Raw genomic sequence first — 15799 nt, 5'->3', positions numbered from 1 at the left:
CAGTGTTCTGCCTATGATTTCCTCTAAGAGTTTTATAGTATCTGGCCTTACATTTAGGTCTTTAATCCATTTTGAGTTTATTTTTGTGTATGGTGTTAGGGAGTGTTCTAATTTCATTCTTTTACATGTAGCTGTACAGTTTTCCCAACACCACTTATTGAAGAGGCTGTCTTTTCTCCATTGTATACTCTTTTTTTTTTTTTTTTGGTATGCGGGCCTCTCATTGTTGTGGCCTCTCCCGTTGCAGAGCACAGGCTCCGGACACACAGGCTCAGTGGCCATGGCTCACGCGCCCAGCCGCTCCGCAGCATGTGGGATCTTCCTGGACTGGGGCACGAACCCGTGTCCCCTGCATCAGCAGGCGGACTCTCAACCACTGCGCCACCAGGGAAGCCCCATTGTATACTCTTGCCTCCTATATCAAAGATAAGGTGATCATATGTGCATGGGTTTATCTCTGGGCTTGCTATCCCGTTCCACTGATCTATATTTCTGTTTTTGTGCCAGTACCATATTGTCTTGATTACTGTAGCTTTGTAGTATAGTCTGAAGTCAGGGAGCCTGATTCCTCCAACTCCGTTTTTCTTTCTCAAGATTGATTTGGCTATTTGGGGTCTTTTGTTGTTTCCATACAAATTGTGAAATTTTTTGTTCTAGTTCTGTGAACAATGTCATTGGTAGTTTCACAGGGATTGCACTGAATCTGTAAATTGCTTTGGTTAGTATAGTCATTTTTACAATGTTGATTCTTCCAATACAAGAACATGGTATATCTCTCCATCTATCTGTATCGTCTTTAATCTTTTATCAGTGTCTTATAGTTTTCTGCATACAGGTCTTTTGTCTCCTCTTCTTTTTGTTGCAGTGGTAAATGGGAGTGCTTCCTTAATTATTCTTTCAGATTTTTCATTGTTAGTGTATAGGAATGCAAGAGATTTCTGTGCATTAATTCTGTATCCTGCTACTTTACCAAATTCATTGATTAGCTCTAGTAGTTTTCAGGTAGCATCTTTAGGATTCTCTATGTATAGCATCATGTCATCTGCAGTGACAGTTTTACTTCTTCTTTTCTGATTTGGATTCCTTTTATTTCTTTTTCTTCTCTGCTATGGCTAAAACTTCCAAAACTATGTTGAATAATGGTGGTGAGAGTGGACAACCTTGTTTTGTTCCTGATCTTAGTGGAAATGGTTTCAGTTTTTCACCATTGAGAATGATGTTGGCTGTGGGTTTGTCATATATGGCCTTTATTATGTTGAGGTAAGTTCCCTCTATGCCTACTTTCTGGGGGGTTTTTATCATAAATGGGTGTTGAATTTTGTTGAAAGCTTTTTCTTCATCTACTGAGATGATCATATGGTTTTTCTCCTTCAGTTTGTTAATATGGTTTATCACATTGATTGATTTCCGTATACTGAAGAATCCTTGCGTTCCTGGGATAAACCCCACTTGATCATGGTGTATGATCCTTTTAATGTGCTGTTGGATTCTGTTTGCTAGTATTCTGTTGAGGATTTTTGCATCTATGTTCATCAGTGATATCGGCCTGTATTCTTTTTTTTGTGACATCTTTGTCTGGTTTTGGTATCAGGGTGATGGTGGCCTCACAGAATGAGTTTGGGAGTGTTCCTCCCTCTGCTATATTTTGGAAGAGTTTGAGAAGGATAGGTGTTATATCTTCTCTAAATATTTGATGGAATTTGCCTGTGAAGCCATCTGGTCCTGGGCTTTTGTTTGTTGGAAGATTTTTAATCACAGTTTCAATTTCAGTGCTTGTGATTGGTCTGTTTATATTTTCTATTTCTTCCTGGTTCCGTCTCGGAAGGTTGTGCTTTTCTAAGAATTTGTCCATTTCTTCCAGGTTGTCTACTTGATTGGCATATAGGTGCTTGCAGTAATCTCCCATGATTCTTTGTATTTCTGCAGTGACAGTTGTTACTTCTCCTTTTTCATTTCTAAATCTATTGTTTAGAGTCTTCTCCCTTTTTTTTCTTGATGAGTCTGGCTAAAGGTTTATCAATTTTGTTTATCTTCTCAGAGAACCATCTTTAATTTTATTGATCTTTGCTGTCATTTCCTTCATTTCCTTTTCATTTATTTCTAATCTGATCTTTATGATTTCTTTCCTTCTGCTAACTTTGGGGTTTTTTTTGTTCTTCTTTCTCTAATTGCTTTAGGTGTAAGGTTAGGTTGTTTATTTGAGATTTTTCTTGTTTCTTGAGGTAGGATTTTATTGCTATAAACTTCCCTCTTAGAACTGCTTTTGCTGCGTCCCATAGGTTTTGGGTCATCGTGTTTTCATTGTTATTTGTTTCTAGGTATCTTTTGATTTCCTCATTGATTTCTTCACTGATCTCTTGATTATTTAGTAGTGTACTGTTTAGCCTCCATGTTTGTATTTTTTAGTTTTTTTTCCCCTGATATCTAGTCTTATAGTGTTGTGGTCAGAAAAGATACTTGATATGATTTCAATTTTCTTAAATTTACCAAGGCTTGATTTGTGACCGAAGATATGATGTATCCTGGAGAATGTTCCGTGAGCACTTGAGAAAAAGTATGCTGCTGGTTTTGGATGGAATATCCTAGAAATATCAATTAAGTCCATCTTGTTTAATGTGTCATTTAAAGCTTGTGTTTCCTTATTTATTTTCCATTGGATGATCTGTCCATTGGTGAAAGTGGGGTGTTAAACGTCCCCTACTATGATTGTGTTACTGTTGATTTCCCCTTTTATGGCTGTTAGCATTTGCCTTATGTATTGAGGTCCTCCCATGTTGGGTGCATAAATATTTACAATTGTTATATCTTCTTCTTGGATTGATCCCTTGATCGTTATGTAGTGTCCTTCTTTGTCTCTTGTAACAGTCTTTAAAGTCTATTTTGTCTGATATAAGAATTGCTACTCCAGCTTTCTTTTGATTTCCATTTGCATGGAATATCTTTTTCCATGCCCTCACTTTGAGTCTGTATGTGTCCCTAGGTCTGAAGTGGGTCTCTTGTAGGCAGCATATATATGAGTCTTGTTTTTGTATCCATTCAGCCAGTGTATATCTTTTGGTTGGAGCATTTAATCCATCTACATTTAAGGTAGTTATCAATGTGTATGTTCCTATTACCATTTTCTTAATTGTTTTGGGTGTGTTATTGTAGGTCTTTTCCTTCTCTTGTGTTTCCTGCCTAGAGAAGTTCCTTTAGCATTTGTTGTAAAGCTGGTTTGGTGGTGCTGAATTTTCTTAGCTTTTGTTTGTCTGTAAAGGTTTTAATTTCTCTGTCAAATCTGAATGATATCCTTGCTGGGTAGAGTAATCTTGGTTGTAGGTTTTTTCCTGTCATCTTTTTAAGTATGTCCTGCAGCACCCTTCGGGATTGCAGAGTTTCTGCTGAAAGATCAGCTGTTAACCTTATGGGGATTCCCTTGTATGTTATTTGTTGCTTTTCCCTTGCTGCTTTTAGTATGTTTTCTTTGTATTTAATTTTTGATAGTTTGATTAATATGTGTCTTGCTGTGTTCTCCTTGGATTTATCCTGTATGGGACTCTCTGTGCTTCCTGGACTTGACTATTTCCTTTCCCATATTAGGTAAGTTTTCAAGTATAATCTCTTCAAATATTTTCTCAGTCCCTTTCTTTTTCTCTTCTTCTTCTGGGACCCCTATAATTCGAATGTTGGTGCATTTAATGTTGTCCCAGAGGTCTCTGAGGCTGTCCTCAATTCTTTTCATTCTTTTTTCTTTATTCTGCTCTGTGGTAGGTATTTCTACTATTTTATCTTTCAGGTCACTTTTCCGTTCTTCTGCCTCAGTTATTCTGCTATTGATTCCTTCTAGAGAATTTTTAAATTCATTCACTGTGTTGTTCATCATTGTTTGTTTGCTCTTGAATTCTTCTAGGTCCTTGTTACACGTTTCTTGTAATTTTCTCCATCCTATTTCCAAGATTTTGGATCATCTTTATTATCATTACTCTGAATTCTTTTTTCAGGTCGACTGCCTATTTCCTCATTTGTTTGGTTGGGTGGGTTTTTACCTTGCTCCTTCATCTGCTGTGTGTTTCTCTTTTTCGCTTAACTTACTGTGTTTGGGGTGTGTTCGCAGGCTGCAGGTTCGTAGTTCCTGTTGTTTTTGGTGTCTGCCCCCAGTGGGTAAGGTTGGTTCAGTGGGTTGTGTAGGCTTCCTGGTAGAGGGGACTGGTGTCCGTGTTCTGGTGGATGAGGCTGGATCTTGTCTTTCTGGTGGGTAGGATCGCGTCTAGTGGTGTTTTTGGGGGTCTGTGAACTTAGCATGATTTCAGACAGCCTCTCTGCTAATGGGTGGGGTTGTGTTCCTGTCTTGCTAGTTGTTTGGCATGGGTTGTCCAGCACTGGAGCTTGCTGGCCGTTGAGTGGAGGTGGGTCTTAGCCTTGAGACGAAGACCTCTGGGAGGGCTCTTGCCGACTGATATTACGTGGGGCCGGGAGGTCTCTGGTGAACCAATGTCCTGAACTTGGCTCTTCCATCTCAGAGGCTCAGGCCTGACAGCTTCCTAGAGCACCAAGACCCTGTCAGCCACATGGCAGGAGAAGGTGGGCCATGAGTTGGGTGTCAGCCACTGCCCTGTTGTAGCTCTGTCACAGCTGTCTCCAGAGTTCACCCAGATACATTGGGTTATTCCACCATTCCTCAGAACTTGCACATGCCTGTCTGGGATTTGTAGATGTCCTCCTGATACTCTTGATTGAAATACCTTGCATTCATGGTGGTGAGAGATATGCTAATAGTGTTGGTTCTCTTCAGTTCAGAGACTGGGACAGTCTGAGCCTTCATGTGGCCAAGTCAGGAGCAGCTGGCCAACAGTCCCAAAGTGATAACATGTCAGATTCCAAAAAGGCTTTCTGCAGCGCCAGAGCAGTAGTCCCAAGCAGCTGCTCAGCTGCAGCACTCTGACCGGGGAACTCGGTGGGACCCTCAAACAAGGATTTCTGCCAGCCATAGAGCCTGACTTGCCCACCCAGGCAAGGAGCTGAGGAGAGCATCTTCCGGCCCCGTCTCACCAGAGGAGCAGACACCTGGTTAAGGTTTACTTTTAATAGGTACTGTCCTCTCAACATAGGCAGCCAGGTACTTGATTGTATGGATATTATTACTCAAGAACAAAGAATTAAGGCAAAGGCTATTAAACTTTTCTCTCACTTACTGCATTTGGGGCAGCAAGAGATAAGGTGTTTCTTAAGAAGCAAGGATAAGACTGGCTGTTTTACTACTGGGCCCTAAGCAGGTAGACTAGAGAATATTCAGCAGAAGATGCACACACAGCCTGAATGTCCTCAATTTCTAAGAGACGATCATTGGAAAAGGCCTCTGCTTTTAGCCCTGCATCCTCACGTGGCAGGTCCTAACTCTTTAACACATAAGGGTGATGAATGACAACTATTCCCAGTCTAGCTGATCTCATGTCATATGCCTCTGTAGTTAGGAATGTTGCTAAGGTGGTGCCAAATGAAATCCTTCCATTGTTCCCATCTCTTTCAGAAAATCAAGGCTTTAGATGAAGAATTAACAGTTTCTCACTACAAAGGGTTATAGACTCCTAGTTTTGCCAAATCTCCTTTTCTATAGAAGTAGAATATGGCAGTCACTCACTCATCATATACACTATCATTCTTAGTTTACTGCTAATTTGCAAATCTATACTAATACTTCTCAGTGGAATCCTCCCTTTTTTTCCTTATCAAATTGCTTTGGAAAATAGTATTTCTAAAATAGGACTCTCAAGATTCCCTTTACAACTTTTATAAAAAAATTATCTAAACCAGGGATCAGGAAACTTTTTCTTAAAGGGTCAGACAGTAAATATTTTAGGCCTGTGGGGCCATAAGGTCTCTGCAGAAACTACTCAGCTCTGCTGCTGTGTTCAACAAGCAGCCATAGGCAATAAATAAACGAGTGAGGCTGGGTTCCAGTAAAACTTTACTTACAAAACTGGCAGCTGGCTGTAGTTTGCTGACCCCTGGAAACAACTTGAATTCTTTTGGAAATAAAATTATTTTTACTAAAGATTTTTTTCCTGAAATATTGACACTAAGCTTTACTAAAGAGAAATCTAGTATTATGAGAACAGGGGGAAAAAAAAAACTAGTTTATGGTGAAGAGGTCACTTATACTCATCAGTGCAATGGTATGTCTATAAACTTCCCTCCACATTTGTATTAAAATTTAAAAAAAATGAAATCTTACTTGGACTTTTTTCTCTCTTCTGCTCTTGATTCTTCATTTTTAAAAGCATAGTTTCACTAACCAATGTACAGTCCATGTCCACTGTCTCTCCTCCTGCTAATCTTGACTGACTGCCATCCTGAATAAATATTTAAAAATTCAAAATTTTAACAATCCTTCCTTTACGGCCTAATGTTTACTTTTTTGGGGGTGGGGTAAAATATACATAAATGTTACCATTTTAATCATTTTTTAAGTGTACACTTACATTTCAGTAGCATTAAGTAATATTTACCTTTACCTTTTAGGAATATAGATACATTTAGGTTTAAATGCCTATAAACCATTTTTAGCTTTGATATACAAGCATTGTCTCTCAAGCCTAGGAAAAGGACTGCTGCCAAGCATGAGAGAACTATGAGTTACCATGATCCCTGGAGCTTCCTTTCTTCCCTAATCTGCTTCACAGAAATGAACATCAGTGTACACTAAGAACAAAAGTTCACAAGTCAAATTTGATTTCTTAATGGATATTTATTACTCTAGCAACTGTTAAATACTTTATTAATATGTTACCAAGTGAAAGAGAACTTCTCAAACTATGAAGAACCTAAATACAAACCAAAAAATTTATTTCTGCTATGAATTTTAATGAAAAAATACAGAGTATTTTAAAAAATTAGCCAACTGGGAAAAATGAAATTTTTTTCTTGAAGGTATATTAAGTTAATGCATATGACAGATTATTTTGATAAAAAATAAAACTACTTAAAATATGTAATTAGCATTTTACATTATTTTAAAACTATATTTTTCAGCAAAGTTCTCTAGTCAGAAAGTATTATTATTATTATTATTATTATTACACTTTCAAAAATACCATAATGTTGGCATAGTAAGTGTTATTATTTCATAGTTTTCTGAATAAATACATGAAGGCTGTAAGAGGTATGTGATTCCCTCAAGGTCACAGAGTGAGTCAGGACAGCAGGGTGACTAACAATACACTAGAATAACCACATGGGCTTTGGTTCTATTTTCTAACTTACCTTTGTATCTACTACAGTAATATCCATTTTATACTGAGAAAGGTCTGCTCCTGGATCTATACTCCACTGGATGTTTTCAAAGGACACATCTTAGATAAGGAGAAAAAAATGCACAAATAAAACAAATTTTTAAAATTCTCATCACTTTAAAACATTATGGGACCCACAGAATGAGAGAAAAGTTTTGCAAATCATATGTCTGATAAAGGACTTGTACCTAGGATATATAAAGAACTGTCAAAACTCAATAATAAGACAATTACTCCAATTAAGAATAAGCAAAGGACCTGAATAGACAGTCCTTCAAAGAAGATATACAACTGGCCAATAAGTACATGAAAAGATGTGCAACATCATTAGCCATCAGGAAAAGGCAAATCAAAACCACAACTGAGATATAACTTCACACCCACAGAATGGCTAGAATCAAAAAGACAGACAGTAACAAGTGTTGGTGAGAATGTGGAGAAACTGGAACCCTCAAAATGTGAAGAAATTGGAACCCTCACATGCTGCTGGTGGGAATGTAAAACGTTGTAGCTCCTTTGGAAGAAAGTTATAGTTCCTCAAAAGGTTAAACACAGAGTTAGCATATGCAAATGTTTACAGATATACATGTAAATGCAAAGAAAAGGACAGGCTATCTATGGGGTGAGGAACAAGGTTTGGATGATAAATTTCTACTTTTTATATTTTAAAAATCTGTATAGTTTAAATTTTTTAAAGCTTTCTTTTTGTAAAGAAAATAAGAAACAACTACATAGAACAGGTAAATCTATAAAATCACCTATAGAAAGTAGGTATTAAAGATGTCAATTTATTTTTTCAAAAAGCAGAAGAGCAGGAAAATCACATGTAAAGTGAAACCAATAAGAATTGTGCTATACACACAGAAACACACAGGGATAAGATATTCTGAAAATAATTCAGTCTATCCAAAGAATGTACATAATATATTACAATACTCAATTTAAAGTCATTAAAAAAGAGTAGAAATGCTACTTATAGTGTACATACCTTGGTTGTTTTGTAGAGACTTTGTTTTAGCAATTCTACATGGATTTAACTGAAGAACTGATGCAAGTTCACATGCTCCAGGGACTGACCTGGTTTTTATTTTTATAGGCTCACGAGAACCAGCATCCTAAAACAGAAAGAATTATTAGCATCTAGGAGAAATCACAAACAACCATTTAAATCAAAATCCTTGAACATTTAACACAAACCTTCATGTCATCAAAAAGAGTCTCTGTCTCCAAACTTTCACGTGGACGTAGAGGAATTTTAAAGGTAGAATTTTCTTCCTTTATTTGTAACAGTGTTTTATTATCCGGAGATTTACTCAAGGACTGGAGGAGGGACTCCTGTACACTGCTGGGCTCTTCTGGGGAATCTCTGGTTAACCCACAGCTCCCACTCAAGGCCTTACGGCTTGAGGAAGAGCCCTTTGGAACAGGCTTCAAAACCTCATAGAGAGTCACTTGCCTAAATCCGATTTTAGAGTTCTCACTTCCTTGGCTTTTCTCTTGACGCTGAATAGCTGAAAATCGATCAGACAGATCCAGAGGTTTATCCATCACATAGTCTCCATTCATGTAAGAATGACTACCCGGTGGAAAAGGAAAAGCATTTTCTTTATCAAAGGAGGCTTGGGGGCAGCTTACTTCATCTTCACTTTCTTCCTCGATTTTCTTCCTTTTGGTTCGGCCTCCCAGTGATTTCAGGGGTACCACATGTTTATCAGTAACAGTATCTTTAATGTGATCAATACTATCCTGTTCACTTGTATTTTTATTTATAAGCATCTGCTTATTAGAAGATGACTGGTTAGTGATCTTCTTCACTTCAGCCCCAATATTATGATGTGTGAAAAGGGCACCATCTTCAGATTTTAATCTAGGTTTCTCTGATCTAGAATTAGAAGTGTTGCTGAAAGGCATTGTTTTCAGATGGTTTTTTTTCCCAGTCTCTAAAAGAGAAGGGGACAGACTTGTATTCAAACCTAAACTACTTTTCACATTAGAGGTAGCTCCAAATACAGGAGATGATACCCGAGTAGTCAGTTCTTCTTGAGGAGGAGTCTTTGAATTAGAATCTGAAAATCTAAAAAAATAAAGAGTGGTAAAGCTTTTTTCCTATTAAAGAAATAGAGTAAAAATTAAAAGATAAGCATAATGAGAAAACTTTTGCTAATATACAATTATTAATAGTAAGGTCTTATCCACATCTTAGACGCAGACCATTAACCAAAATTTAAGATACAATATAGCTGCTGGCTTCTCTTTATTTGGCTGATAAAAAGCAGAGGGAAATGATACAGCAAACCTATCTCAATACAGTGATATTCCTATCTATAAATATTTTTCCTAAGTAACTTAAATAAATTCACTATATAAGAAAATCATATTTTAGTAAATCCCACTGGGGACCCAAATTCTTTTGTTGTTACGAAATCTTATCATGAGTAACTCCAAGAAACAAAATTTTTATACTACAGAATTGAACATAACTCAAGACCCAGCCTGCCTGTAGCAGAGGAGACAGCTGTGGCAGTAGAAGGAGCATTAGGGTTAAGTTTGAAGACGTGGAATGGGAGAGAGCTCTGACTCTCATACTTAATAGTTGTGTGGTCTTAAAAAGACATTTAATCTTTGTGAAGCTGCATTTTTGTTGACTGCATTTTGTAAAAAATGGGGGTAATAAAACCTACTTTAATGAGTTACTATGATGACAAATTAAATGTGATATATGTATCTAATACAGAAAGCTCTTTTAAAAAGCAAAGTGCCACATAAATATAGGTACTGTTAGTTAAGGGATGTTCTGAAATTAGTAAAAACAAGATGTATCCCAATCTTGGAAGCTCATCTGAACTAATAATGGATTTCATAAAATGTCCAGTTTTTGAAAACAGAAACCCAGAAGGGATGATTGGATCTTTAAAGGAGATAAGGCTGGGACCTCTTAAGTACTCTTTGATAGAAGTACAGAAAGAATCTAAAAGTAATATCCATCTTCTACATTAACACAAAAAGTCCTCAGTTAGTCATAAACTGGGGAATATATTTTTTTAAGTAAAAATTAATACAACCAGAATAACAAGCTGAGGGAGAGAAATAGTTTAAATATATGGAACTCACTGTAATGGAATTTCATCGACAGTTTGTAAGTTTTTACCAAAGTGCCCCAAATTACCTTAAACTATCTTCACTATTTCTTCTAGATTTCTCAAAAGGTTTTTTGTGATCTCCTTCCAGACAGTGGTAGAGCTCATCACCAAGAGGGCTCATAGGACCTCGAGATTCCTTCAATAATAAAATATAAAGTACATAAATACAATGAAAGATTATTAATTCTCTCTTTTTTTTTTTGGCCGTGCCACACAGCATGTGGGATCTTAGTTCCCTGACCAGGGATCAAACGCGTGCCCCCTGCAGTGGAAGCATGGAGTCTTAACCACTGGACTGCCAGGGTAGTCCCAAGATTATTTATTCTTAAAAAGGAATGAAATACTGATACACGTTATGATGTGGATGAGGCTAAGTGAAAGACACCAGACTCAAAAGCCACATATATGATCCCATTTATATATGAATTATCCAGAATAGGTAAATTCATAAGGACAGAAAGCAGACTGGTGGTTGCCAATTCCAAAAAACAAGATTAGTTAGATTAGAGGAAGGGAAGAGAGATGACTGATTATACTTATAGGAGACAAATTTAAAAGGATCCTTTAGAGAGCCGTGCTTCCCGAACTTTAACATGCATACAAATCAACTGAGGACCTTGTGAAAATATAAGTTCTCTTTCAGTAGGTCTGGGGTTACGTTTGAGATTTTCTATCTCTAACAAATTTCCAAGGATGCAGATGCTGTCGGCCTGTGGATCACACTTTGAGCAGCAGGTCTTTAGAGATCAGTTCCCTTACTACATTTGGTGTCTAAACTACTGACTTGCCAGGTGTATGGGCAGGACGAAATTAAAAACCATTAAAACATTTAAAGTTCAAAGGGTAAAAACTACCCACCATCACTTGAAGAGAGATTTAAAACTAGAAAGGACCAAAAAAAAAAAAAATTCAAATGCAGTGAAAAACCAATTCAATGGTTTGAATATACATTTACATATATTAAATGTATATTCAATATATACATTTACTGACTAAAGCAAAAGAATAGTTTTAAAGCTGTACCAAAATGAAACTTCCCTAAGATTGAAGAATTCAAGGTTTCCATTTTTTAGGGATCAATTAAGAAAAAAAGTAAATGTGTCTGATGGAAGGAAGAACTAAAATAATGAAAAGAAAATCATGGGGTCAATTTCTGACTCAATCCCTAAAGGTTTGGTCTAATTGGATTGGCATTTATAAGGACAAAGATGAATTAAAGGATCTATAGTAGACCCAAGTCTTCCAAATCAAAGCCTGGTTTAAAGGATGTTGAAAAGATCCAATAAATTCTGAAATCAACCTAAAGGTTTAAGACTTCTCTTAAAGTTTTCTCTTAGTTGGAACAGGGTAGGGAGGAGAGGGGGATAGGGAAGAGGGTTGCTAAATCCTCTAAGCCATATAAATTTTGATTCAACCCACAACCTATATATCCCAAGAATTCTAAAGATTCTAGATTTCTGAGACTGCCTGGGGTGAATAATATAAATGGGCCTTTCTAGTCACATCAATTTTTGTTCTAGGCCTTTATCCAATAATCTTTGGATAAAATAATTTTTCTCTTGCTCAATTCTCTAAAAACTGACCTCAAAAGACACTAATTAACTCATATTATCACCAAAGTAAACAATTACTTACAGACTCATCTTGAACACTAAGTCCCAGTGTTTCAGCAACAACTGTAGCTAAATTATCAGGAGGATAACTGCTTTTTCCATGTGTATCTAAGTTTAAAAAAACAAACAAATTATACAATTGTAGAAACTAGATGTATGAAAAAATACGTAAAAGGAAAGAAAAAGCTCAAAGGACCACTTTACAAAATGGCACTGAACAATTTTTAAAATTCTATGTAAAGTCCAAAATATCTACTATAAATTGCAATAAGTTGCAGGTATCTAGCATCTACACTTGCCAAACTTTTTCAGCTAGGTTTTCTATTTTTCCTAAGTGAATTGAATGTTAACAGGTAGATTATTTTTCTTATTTCCACTGGAAAAAAAATCATAAAAAACATATAATTAAATGGAGTTCTTGTGATACAAGACACAGCATGAATATCAAACCGTATTTATATAGTAACCTTTCATGAAAACACTCTTTCATGAGAGTTTCACTTCATGAAAACTCTCACAGTGCAGAGAGATTTTCAGCACTGCATAATTTTCAAGTTTTAAGCTAACACAACGTATTTATACAGAATTCACCTGTGTTCAAATATTTTATAAAGTTTTATGTATACAGAGTTTCAATAAGTCAACAAGTATTTATGTAGCACATACTATGTTTCAGGCATTGTGCTACGAAAAGAAAAGGTTGTTGTCCTCAAGGAGCTTATGGGCTGCTATAGTTGAAAGGTAAAAAGAAAATTGCAATAAAATGTGATAAACATTAAAGGTACATAAAAGGGGTGATTTAAACACAGAGCAAGGACTCCTAAATCTGCCTTGAGAAAACAAGGAAAACTCACCAAGTGATGACTAAGCTGACCCTTGAGAGAAAAAGGAATTAAACTGGGCTGGGGGCAGAGAGGATTCTAGGTATGTGGAAGGTGCGATATGTGAAACAAAACTGCATGTTCAGGCAACTACATGTGGTTCAACTGCTGGAAATCAAAGTGCAAAAGATAAAATGGTAATTAGGATATGAGCGCAGATAGGTTGATAAGGGATCAGATTATGCTAAAGAATTTAAAATTTATCCTATAGGCAATGAAGAGATATCCAAGGGTTTTTAAATGGAGGACAGATGCAATATTTGGGCTAAAAAGGTGATTCAGACAGGCTGACAGAACAAGAAGCACTCACTAATAGGCAAAGGGACTAATTAGATTACTAAAAGAATCTCATGAGAGATGCTGATGGCCCAAACTAATATAATGTGGGTGCAGAAGAATGTGCATGACAGATGTGTAGGAGGTGCAATCAATAAGACTTGGAGACTATTTACATATGAGAGTTGAAGAAGCAGGAATCTAAGATGATTTGAAGTTTTCTGATTTAGGTAACTCAAAGAGGTATGTAAACTGTCATTCACTGAGACTGTAAATAAAAGGATGAGCAGGTTTGACAAGAAAGTTTCACTGTGGACATGCTGAAGGGGAAGGATATCCAGGTATAGATGTTCAATAGCAGGCAGATACATCAGTTTGGAATTCAAGAGAAAAGTCTTGGAAAGATAGATTTGGAATTTATTATCATCTAGGTGGTAGCAGAATACTAACTCTAAGTGAAGATTCCTCCAGAAACAGAAAATGAGAGAAGAATAGGCCAAGGATCATATATACCGGGGACAGTGACATTTAAAAGACAGATGGAGAAAGAATAGCCAGTAATGGAAGGTGAAAAATGAACAATAAGTAAGAGAATCAGGAGAGTGGCACCACTTCAAGAAAGAGTGTGTGCAATGTCAAATGTCACATAAAGGTCAAGTAAGATACAGACTGGTAAGCATTCACTAGATTTAACAACCAGGAGGTCTCTGATGACTACTGCCGAGCAGTTCCAATGTAACGAGTGAGAGAAGAGAGTGTGAGGATGTGTCCGCTTTTCTCCCCACCTTCCTCTCCCTCTTTTCCGCCCTCCTTCCTCCCTTCCCCTGCACCCCTTTTTCTTCCTGGAGTGAATGGGAGTTGACAGAAAGGAGAAATTGAGCACAGACTGCTTTTTCAGCTTTGAAGAGAAGCTCTAGCTAAGAGTGGAGACAATTAAGAGGGGGTTATTTTAAAAGACAAAAGATAACATGTATGTTTATGTTGAAAAGAAAGAACCTGCAGAGAAACTGGAGATACAGGATAAGAGAACAACTGATGGAGTAAAGTTCTGGCAGCAGCAGAAGAAAATGGGCTCCCGAGTGCTGAGAAGCAAGGTTCTGACACAGTCTTAACATCCCCTGCAGCCTTTGTCCGACAGTCTGTCTATACACATGCACACAAACATACATACACTAATATAAAATGATTTGTAGCTTTCAGAGTATAGGCTCTGATTTTACTCATTTTACTAATATAAAATGAGTAAGTGATTAACCATGGCCAGTCCTCCCAGTTTTGCTCTGCATTTCATCTCCTCTCTTTTTCAAGGATCTAGCAATTGTTCCCTCTTTCTCCAGAATTACTCATTTCTCTCTTTACAAGATCATTCCATCAGCATAAAAACATGCTGAATATGCTATAATAGTCCATCTTTTAAAATCCTCCCTGGACCCATGTTTCTCTTTAGCCACTGTCCATTCTCCCTTCCCCCTTCACTACAAAAAGGCCCTGAAGGACTTGTTCACAAGTGCTCCTTCCTGTTCTCTTGAACATGATAGTCTAGTTGATCACCTCTACACTTTAACAATTCTCATTAAGAGTTAAACACTCAATGATCCCCAGGGGACCAAATCCAACGGTCAATACTCAGTCTTCATCTTCTGCGACCTATCAGCACTGTCCTCCACTGTGACCACTCCCTCCTTTCTCTCTTGGTTTAAAGGACGCCACTTTATCTTGGTTCTCCTATCTCACTGGCAGCTCCTTCTCTGGCTACTTGGTTGTTCCTCATTTTCACAATCTCTAAATCACCATCCCAACAGCTGCGATACTGCCTCCAAGGAGGTGAAAATGGTTCTTGGGGGGCAAAAAAATCTTTTTATGTATGAGACACAGATACACATACACTCAATACAGTATATCTGCAGTATTAAAATCCCATGGGGGAAGTGATGGCGGGCAGTGGGAGTCTAAAAAGGCCAGGTGGGAGTGATAATAAAAAATAGCTGAGAATCACTCCTTTACATAATGGAGTGCCTCAGGGCTAAGTACTGGAACTTCTTCTCTTTCCCATCTTCACTCACTTGCTTGGCGATCTCATCCAGTCTCATGGCTTCAGACACCACCTACATGCTAACAACTTCCATTTGTATCTCTATGCTAGACTTCTCTACATTCACACCCACGTACCCATCCAAAATCTTTACCTGAATGTCTACCCGGCATCTGAAAACAAAATATTCTCAAAACCAAACCTGTACCCTCAGCCACCCTGCAAGCCTCCTGCTCCCAGTCTCTCTCCTCTCAGCAAATAGCAACTCTAAAGAACAGAGTTGCCCAAACCAATCTCCCTTTCACTCACTCTGCCCCAGCCACACAGGGCTCCTTAATGTTCCTCAATCAAACCAAAGAGCACCCTCACCTCAAGGCCTTTGTGCTCACTGACTTCTCCACCTGGAATGCCCTTGCCCCAGAAATCAACATGACTCACTTGCTTCCCTCAGTCTCTGCTCAAATGTTGCTTTTAAAGTGAGGCTTTCTAATATCTCTTCTTACCCTGCTTTATTTTTCTTCAGAGCCCCTGATCCATCTAACATATGTTTATTTTCTCTCTTCCCCAACTAGATTGTAAGCTCTATAAG

At 37.5% G+C, this 15799-nt stretch overlaps 1 protein-coding gene across 2 annotated transcripts in view; it reads right to left on the bottom strand.

Moving 5' to 3' along the window:
* Positions 1 to 15799, bottom strand: part of RBBP8 (RB binding protein 8, endonuclease) — an 84701-nt gene that overhangs the window by 15293 nt on the left and 53609 nt on the right. For both annotated transcript variants that reach the window (XM_079717751.1, XM_079717752.1), the window contains exons 8-13: positions 12044 to 12129; positions 10435 to 10544; positions 8466 to 9342; positions 8257 to 8383; positions 7240 to 7328; positions 6212 to 6329 (exon numbers count right to left, since the gene is read on the bottom strand). In XM_079717751.1, coding sequence (XP_079573877.1) covers positions 6212 to 6329; positions 7240 to 7328; positions 8257 to 8383; positions 8466 to 9342; positions 10435 to 10544; positions 12044 to 12129 — 1407 coding nt within the window. The remainder of the gene's footprint in view (positions 1 to 6211; positions 6330 to 7239; positions 7329 to 8256; positions 8384 to 8465; positions 9343 to 10434; positions 10545 to 12043; positions 12130 to 15799) is intronic.

The sequence above is a fragment of the Hyperoodon ampullatus genome, assembly GCF_949752795.1.
Source record: "Hyperoodon ampullatus genome assembly, chromosome: 13".
Classification (NCBI taxonomy): Eukaryota; Metazoa; Chordata; class Mammalia; order Artiodactyla; family Ziphiidae; genus Hyperoodon; species Hyperoodon ampullatus.
The sequence above is the reverse complement of the archived record's forward strand: the minus strand, read 5'-3'. Positions and strand labels throughout refer to the sequence as shown.